The sequence below is a fragment of the Trifolium pratense genome, linkage group LG2 (genome assembly GCF_020283565.1).
Source record: "Trifolium pratense cultivar HEN17-A07 linkage group LG2, ARS_RC_1.1, whole genome shotgun sequence".
Taxonomy (NCBI): domain Eukaryota; kingdom Viridiplantae; phylum Streptophyta; class Magnoliopsida; order Fabales; family Fabaceae; genus Trifolium; species Trifolium pratense.
In genome coordinates, this window is record NC_060060.1 from 65,528,762 (window position 1) to 65,538,380 (window position 9,619).

General features: G+C 30.1%; 1 protein-coding gene across 1 annotated transcript; it reads right to left on the reverse strand.

The window, feature by feature from the left end:
• Positions 1 to 6,704: 6,704 nt before the first annotated feature.
• Positions 6,705 to 9,377, reverse strand: LOC123908533 (1-aminocyclopropane-1-carboxylate synthase 3-like). The gene is made up of 3 exons (XM_045959200.1): positions 9,094 to 9,377; positions 8,409 to 8,701; positions 6,705 to 8,010 (listed from the first exon to the last, which is right to left on the reverse strand). The coding sequence occupies exons 1-3, from the start codon at positions 9,238 to 9,240 to the stop codon at positions 7,014 to 7,016; spliced, it is 1,437 nt and encodes a 478-aa protein (XP_045815156.1). The 5' UTR covers positions 9,241 to 9,377; the 3' UTR covers positions 6,705 to 7,013.
• Positions 9,378 to 9,619: the final 242 nt, after the last annotated feature.

The window sequence follows — 9,619 nt, forward strand, 5'->3', positions numbered from 1 at the left end:
CAAGTTAAACAATGTTAACGACCAAATAAATTTTTTAAATCTGTCACTGCGGTGCCATGTAATGTTGTGTTTAGTCGCGTAAAGCTGTGAGTAACATAGTAAACCTTATTGAGGCGATGGAGAGCTAGAGCAAGATGACAACCCAATTTTGATAAAAGTCCATTGATCAAATTATTATTGTTCAATGTCATAAATACTAAATTATGTGTCTGGGCTTGCAGAGTGTTTATTAGTGTGGTGAGAAATTAAGGACAGAGGAAAAAACAGAGCAGTTGCAGTGAAGAATAAAAGTCTAAATGAAATTTAATAAAAGAAAACGAAATGGTGGTGAAGTAATAATACAAGAATACGATGAATTAATATCCAAGTACAATCCCAAGCCTGTGTCTATAATTCAAATATACGTGAGATTTAGTTATTGGACTAAATTTAGTTTTTTTTTTTCTCTTCTCAATTCAAGATCGAAGATATAGAATACTTTGATTTATCTTTTTTTACGGTTTTATTAATTTTATCATTTTTTTTAAGCAAAAAGGTGGACACAAATATATATATATATCTTAAGAGCAAATGTTAATGAATTAAAAGTGGAAATTTCATCTTATGTGTATTTAATTTCTTAAAAATGTAAATATTTTCAACTGTTATAAATTATCATAAGTTTAAATTTTCATCCATGTGTAGCATATATGCATTTATTGTGTCAGATTAATTATATTCCAACTATTACAAATATTGTCGATCTGTTAAATTACTCGTATCATTTAATTTTGTTGACTATCTTACTTATTCACAATTTTTAAGCTACAATTAAAATATCCAATTTATAAGTCATTAGGTTTGGTCTAATGATTAAGTATTTTGATCTATCCTAAAAATCATAGGTTTGATTCTCAATTTCATCATAAAAAAATATAAAAAATCCAACTCATACAATTTTTGAGACAAAATAATGATTTACTTTTTTCTTTTTTACAATAATAATGATTTACTTCTAATATTCCAAGGGAGTATAGTATTTCATAGTGGCCAAAATAAAGACAATTCTAATTGATCAATGATTCATTGAGAAATTTCTACATCGTAATGTGTCTATCCTAGCAGACCTATGGGACCCAAAATTAGGGTACCAAAAATTTCTTGTATGGCATATGGGTGAAATGGCATAATTATACGTAGCAAAGAGCCATGTTCATGTGACCCTTCTTGTCCCCATCAACAAAAGAAATGGCTTCACTTGCAACTTGCTAGCTAATTAAGCTCTCCTTCCATGGGAGGAGACGTACTATTCTACTTGCTAGCTGAGTAGATTAACTATTTATAGCTAAGGAAATCTATAATATTTAATTCAAATTGTGCAGGTGTTCTATGTTCCCTTGCATGTGCTACATCATGTGAAACCCACATGTCACCCATGCCACGTAATCAAAAATGTCATATTTTGATGTATAAGATTTGAGTGCCAATTGCAATGAGCTATCTCTTCTTTTTTTTGTTGACAAAATGGTTAATGTTACTAATTAGTTTGTTAGGTTAGTATTTATTCATTATACGAATTTTCGAAAGTAGTTAACACAAATTACCGTGATATAGTGGAAATGAATTAGATGCAGTTATGTTTTCTATATAATCACGTAGTTATGTTGTTTGTGACAGTTCAAACAAGATCAAACAGTCTGAAAAATGCATATATTATATTTTTATTTAATAGTTCTACAAATATACTATTTAAATTAATACAATTCAATTTTGATTGAACGATCATTAACATCTGACTACATGACTATAGGCATAGAGACAAAAGTCTTGACCTGATTATCATGTGTTTGGTTTACTTGTTGAAAAAAAAATCAGAAAATAGAGACAAAAATAAAATAATTATGTATTTTTTGATTGGTGGATTATAGTCTTTTATCTTGTCTTCATAGTATGTAATACTATCTTTGTAATGGGGTTTTAAATATCCCTTGTACCTACGTGAATAAATTTTTCTTTTAAAGAAAAAAGTTAAATAATTTTTTATGAATACAAATAAGTATTCAGGGTATTAGTAAAAATTTAAATTTCTTTTTTCGGACCGGACAAAAGCCGAATATACTTAAAGTTCATAGGCATAAAATCTCAATGCAAGTTAACAAGTATAAAAGGACAATTATGTTCTCCTAGCACATGTCTTTAACCAATAAGAATTCAGCACAGGCCCGACCCGACCTGAGTATAGGCAATGAATGCCATGGCCTAGTACCCATGATATTAAGGGGCCCAATTTTTTTTATACCTACCTATTATTATAAAACAAAAAAAATCTTAGTCGAAAAAAATGTTGGCGGACATTGATGTTGATGCACTTATCAATGATTTTGCATCTGAAAATACTTGGAGAAATCGTTTCTTATGAATCTTCGTGTAATTTTTTTTTTATATTTTGTAAGATTACTATTATATATATTAATACTATTATATTAAATGAAAGAAGTTTTTTTCTTATGTTTGGCCTAGGGCCCATGAAATGTCAGGAATAGGGCTGATTCAGCATAGTATTAAAATTGTATAGCTTCACGCATATAGTGGAATGACCACTCTATATGCATACTCATACAAGGTTTGACCTATAAATATACCCACATTTAATTCCAACTTCCAACTTCCAATGCAGGTTAAATAATTTTTTTGCATTATTTGACATTGGATTTTTCTTATCTTCTCATTTTGCTCTAAATTCTTTTTTCTTTTACCAAATTTTATCTCTTTGGGATTTTACCGGTATGTTTTTAATGAGGCAACTATTGTCGATAATTTACTTGTATTCTTGGATATTGGTCTGATCCCTCCAAAACTCTTGTTTCTTTCATATTTAATAATATTTATCAAGGTGCTGTAAATCATAGGTTGTGATTGCAAGTGTCAAAATGGTTGAGATATCATATTGCACCTTGATTTCAACTTAAAAAAGGAAAATAATAAAGACACATATTAAGATATCAAATGTAAATACTTCTTAAAAATTTTAATTTTAACATTTATAATATACTATTTTTTACATCCTTAAAAAATCTCTCATAACATGAAATGGTGTGAATGAATATCATGAAAAGTGACTTGACTAAGCCAAAAGATGTTTAATAAGAGTTCGAGTGATTCGTGGAGAGGGCCATTAGCCAGTACCTATACACCAGGGTATCTTTTTAAACAAAACAACTTTATGAGCCATATGATTGCCACTAGAAAGTTTAATAAAACCAATTGTTTAGTACATACAATACATTATTACAACTTTTTTTGGTTATACTACTTTATTACAACATTTGCTTTTTGGTTGTTTACAACTTTGCTTTTTTAGTTGAAAACACCTCTTGCACGATTTTGAGCTTGCCTATACGCACTTAGTGACGAATTTAAAATGGTCTTTCAAGTTCAAAATTCAACACTACTGTCTCTTGATTTAAATATAAACAAAAAATAAATCATGTTTAATATACTTAAATTTAAGTAAACTTTACCTAACTTGGTCATATATTTAATGTTAATATGAACAAGTATATTTTATTTGGATTTTAAAATGCAATGAAATGTGTTCTAAACTCAAATCACATTTTTAAAATAAGGAGGATCATGTCTCATAAGGGTTTGAATGTAGAATTTTTATATTTAACTAGTTTAAAGACTCGTGCATTCGCAAACAACGGAAGGGGCACCTAGAGAGAATCAAAGTCGTTGATTCAACGAATGGTTAAACCGGCTCATTATATCGAAAGTTTTCTTGACAAAGGTGGTTAGACGGCGAGTTTTGTGGAGTGCAGCAACGACGGTGGAAGTCTATGGATGAAAAAAACCTTAAGGAGAGCATAATGAATTCAATGACTCGGACTTAAGGATGGATTGTTGTGACAAGTGTGAGGTGTGTTAAGTCACACATTGCTTAGGAAAGTAGATGTTGAACACTTTATAAGTGGGAGAACTCATCATAAACCAACACCTTATAAGGTTTTGGATAAAAGTGTGGCGTCCACGCCTTAAGATTTTGGATAAAAGTGTGGTGTCCAACTCACTTTTATAATTGTTTCGAGCCTAATGTAGACGATTCCCGACTGCCCCCTCGTGACCCAACTGCATATAGTGGCTAGAATTTTATATTTAAGTGTGAACATGAGTCGATATATACGTGGATTCGAACTCTAGTCATACTTACTCCCTTCGGTCCTTATAAGAAAAACTTTGTTTTTTAGGTTCATAGAATGTTTGATGTATTTAATTCATAATGTGGTCTAAATAAATCAAATATTCTATGAATCTAAAAAATAAATTTTTTCTTATAATAAAAATCGGATGAAGTATTATACACAGAGGCGTATCCGAGTTTTTGGAGGCTCTGTGCAAAATATAAAAGTGGCCCTTTAATAAAAAAAACGTAAACTTTTTTTTAAAAAAAAAACCATCGTTGATTTAAATTACAAATAACATAAAAATATAATCATTCTTGTAATTAACATAAAAAAGATTCATAGTCTAACAACAGGGGCGTCTCCAAAAAGTTGAAGACCATGTGAGATTATTAAAAATAGGTCGTAATAAAAGAAACAATGCAAAATTAGCTATAAAACGTCTAAGAAACAAGACAATCTCTATTTCATGCCTCTTCATTTGATAAAACTATAGTATAACAATTAGCTATAAAGCGTCTAAAAAATCTATTCACAATAGACAAATCTCTTTTAGGACATTTTGTAACTAATAAATCAATCATTTTAGAATAAAGAAAATCTCAAGCATTTGAACTTCACAATCTCTCATTTGGAAGTCTGTCATCCTTAGTTTTATATATATCTCTCATTTAATAATACTACTACCCTATAAAAAAATTAGAGGCCTCTATTTTTATGAGGCATTATGCCGTCGCACATGTGGCACACCCCAAAAGACGCCTCTTATTATACACAATGTCTCTAACAACTAAATTGAGGCACGGTTTATTAGTATTTTTCTTATTTTATCTATCATCTATTTCATTCGGTCCTTATTATAAGAGAAGTTTTCCTGTTTAGATTCATTGTAAAACTAATGTATTTGAACAATATTATAGTTTAGATATATTAGTTTTACAATAAATCTAAAAAACAAACTTCTCTTATAATAAGGACCCGATGGAATATGAGAAACAACATGATACCATCCATGTTTGGGCACCCAAAAGTTTCGATAAGGAAATCATAGGAGCAAGAAATGTAAATATTGTTGACTTTGATCCTCCGACACAGCACTACGTGTTTTCCTATCTTCTGTGATTGGACACCAGTCAGTGGATAATCCATAAAAAAGTCGGTACAATCTTACAACCGCCAACGTCGGCAGTATAACCCGCGGCGTATGGCCGCTTATCTCGCCGGCGTTCTTATTTATATACACGTGACCAATTATCATGTTCACACAATTGCCATTAGCAATTATTTATTATTAATTACCTACAATTGTGCTATAAAATATTGTAACACGATTTATTTGCTAGCTATATTGTATTTCCTTTGGGGAAAAATATATTATAAATGAAAATTTTTATATCTATTTTTACCAAAAAATAATAATATAAACATGAAATGAATCCATTAATTAAACGGTACTTCCTGCATTTCTTTGTAGTTGTGACTATAAGATTATTTTTTTTCTTTAACTATTCAGTTTTTAGAGGAAGAGGCTGGTTGAGTTTTATGTTGAAGTAAATAAATTTTGACTAATAATATTCAATTTTTTCTAAATGATTTGTCTTTTAGTACTTCAATTAATTGTTTAAATTATTTATACACGACAAAAGAAAATTGATAAATTTTCTTATTTTTTTATTTGATTATTTGTATAGGATTTTTGTCACTGCTTATGCACCCGAACTTGGGTGATCTATTCATATCTTTGGAAGTGTTTTTCATTTTTATTTTCCTTGGACTGCTAGATAAAAGGGAAAATAAATTGATTTTAATTGCCATTATTCTATTGTTTCGGAGATTTGAACTACTTTATTCGTTCCGAAATATAAGAGAAAATTGATTAAACAAAATTGATATTTTTAGTCCAAATTTATAACCAAATACATCAATTTTCTTTGACTAATTTTCCCTTATATTTTGGGTCGGAGGAAGTATGAGGATATTTTTGGCGTTGGCATCAGAGGTATCAAATTTGATCCATATTATTAAATTAATTCCTCTCTTGAAAATGATTTTTGACAAAGACAAAGGGGAACATTGTATGTTTTATGAGTGGTCTATTCATCCTATAGATTTTTCCTTCTTATGCCTTAACTTCTTTCTATTTTGTTGGAGGAGAAGTCACATTCTCTTTATTTTATTTGTTAATTATTATTCTTTTAGTATGTGGAATTAGTTCCCCTTATACTCATATTTTAATTGAAATACTTCTTTTCAGGTTAAAAAACATCTAAATTATTTATTATCACATTCCACTTAATATTTTCCTCTCTTCCATAAATAGTTAAGGTGGGAAAAAAAAAACTTAAGGTAACATATTATTGACAAAATCGTAATTAATTTTAAAAATGACAAATAAAATATTATGTAAATGCTTAAGGTAAAAAAAAATAAAATTGAAGAATAAGGTAAAAAATTATTAACAACATATATGTAGTAATTAATTTTAAAAACAACAAATAAATAGAAATGATTTTCTTTTCTACAAATTAAAAGCAACAAATAAAATATATGTAATAGAGACTATTTGATAATTATATACCTCAAACTTTTCATTTGATCACACACATCAACAACATTTTTCATGCATACTTTAAAATTAACATATCATAATCCTACAGCTCACACTTCACATCCAAATGGATAGAGTGCGTTTTTCTTAATTTCACCATTATAAATAAAAATAAAATAAAAGTGGGATCCTAACTCCACCAAAAAAATATTTGGCCGTGGAGTAAAAACAATAAATAAAAGTTAATTAATAATAATATATAATTGTGAGCACATCATGCATGGCTAGTTCACACCATAACCAGGCTATCTTTCTTCTTGTTCATGACGATCACGAGAAGATAACCGGAAGACCCAATTGGAAAGTGATTTCCTTGAAAAACTTCTAGAAGCTTGGGTACTTCTAGTTCTTTTATTACTACTACACTCTTCACCATTGTTGTTTGCAACAAAATCCTTTAACCTTTTCATAGCTAGGTTTAATGTATCTTCCGACATGTTAGCGAAACAAACACGAAACCACCCCGGTTCGGTGCAATGACACGATGCACCCGGGGAAATGTTCAACTTAACATTGTATAATATCTTTTTCCATAATTCCATTTCAGCTTCAAATGTGTTGGAACTAAGAAGATTTCTCATATCAACCCAACAAAACAAACCAGCATTATTTGTTTTGAGACAACTAATGCCAGCTTTTTGTAACCCTAATACAAGCATTCTTTGTCTTTTTTTAAGTCTCTTTTGATTTTCAGAAATATAGTTTCTTGTGAATTTTTTGTCACCTAGCATAGCTGAGAGGAGATATTGAGTTTGTGATGAAACCAAACCAAAGCTCGACATTTTTGTTGCAGCTGCAACGACCATGTCGTTTTCAGAGTATATAGCGCCAACACGAAAACCTGGTAAACCCAAGTCTTTGGAGAGACTATAAACAATGTGAACTCTTTCTGAAACGTTAGCGTCGAAATCCTTAAGGTCATTTCTTTCTTTAAGGATTTCCATGACGCTGACAAAGTTTGGAGAGGTGAAAACTGTACCGGAATAAATTTCATCACTTATTAAATGCATGTCTTTGTCTTTGATAAAGTCAATGAGAAGGTTTAATTCACTCTTTGACATTGTAGTGCCTAGTGGGTTTGATGGATTTGTGACTAAGACACCTTTGACTCTTAGGTTCTTTTTCTTTGCTTCTTCATGAGCTTGTTGCAAAGCTGATTCTGTGATTTGGAAATTGTTTGAGCTTGTGCATTGTATTGGAACTATCTCCACCCCAGTTCTCCACTTCAAGTCTCTATCAAATCTGCATATATAAAAATTTGGAATATGAATGGGTTAGTAGCTATATACAGAGTAAAAAAAAAAATTGTGATAGGAGAGTGAGTTAATGATTGGTTAATCATTTTCTCTCTCTAATTTTGGTCACTATATTTCTATTTTGGAAATAAGGTTACTATTTTTTTTATAATTAATGAGAACAAAATACTGACTCCGATTTTAAATATAAGCAAAAAATAATTTTTTATATTTATTGGATAATCAATGAATTTGGTCTATAATTTAGATCAGTATCATTGATTACTCGTGAATTTGAAAAATTGTATTTTGCTTATATTTGAAGCCGATGGGAGTATATTTAACATGCATGCATGCATATGTATATGAAAATAAAATAGAGAAGGTAAACTAATTAATACTTACCCAGGATAATAAGGAGTGGGAAGAAGAAAAGCTTCTCCTTGTTCAGCAAGGCAAAACATGAGTGTCTCATTTGCAGAAGTAGCACCAGCAGTTAGAACAATGTGATTTGGATCAAAAGTGATTTTGTTTCCTCTAATCTCAGCCATGAAATCTACCAATGCTTTCTTGAAAGAAGGGAGACCATGGTAATCTTGAAAGAGAGCAAGCTCTCTAAATATTGATTTTCCATCACGTTTAAATCCAGCTACATCTGGGTTCTTAGCAAGCCATGACTCTAAAAGATCAAAAGATAGCTGCAAATAGAGACAAAAAAATTGTTAACCCACTACCTTAATTATTTAGACATTATATGATGGCTTTGTCTAGTTAGATTGTGACATAAAAACATATAGTTAATTTAATTTGTTTTTCTCTATTTTTGTCTTTTCTAATTTTTATTTTTTGTTTTCTTAAAAAATGTTGATCAGTCACAAGAGTTTTTAGGTCGGCCATTATAGTACTATTTTCGCTCAGATAAATTTAACCGCAGAATTTTGATATATCTGATGTATTGATATTTAGTAGTATTATTTTCGCTCAAACAAATTTGATGTTGAAATAACATCACTCTATAGGATATTTAAGCATTGAATGAAAATATGGTTGGTAGAATTATTGATATTAATTAAAAACATAAGTAGTTAACCTGATTTTCTGCAAGACCCATTTGAATAATTCCTTTAGGATTTTGAACTACATCATAAGGGTTTTTCTCATATTCTTCCCATCCTAGGAAATATGAAGAATCTTGGCCATGAGAGTTGCATGTGGCTTTTGTAGATAGCAACTTCATTTTTCTTTTTATGTGGTAGGGGATTACTAAGAAGTAAGAAATGAAAGAAAGAATGTATGAGAGGGACTATAGCTATTAGCTAGGGAGAGAGAGAATTGATATTTTGGACTTAGAAGAATGAAGATTGTTTGGTGTGTGATGTGTTATAGTGAGGTATATTTATATATGAAAAATGAACCACATAGGCAAAGGTAACCACGTGATAATGAAAACAACACTTTTGACCAAAGTAATAGTCTCACTCTCGCCAACGCGGAAAGATAAAGTGATATATATGGTGGAAAGTTGCAAAACCTTATTGTAAAATGAATTAATGAATGAATGTGTTATTTTGTATTCTACGCACTTTACCCACCGTCCCATAAACTTCACGCAATTT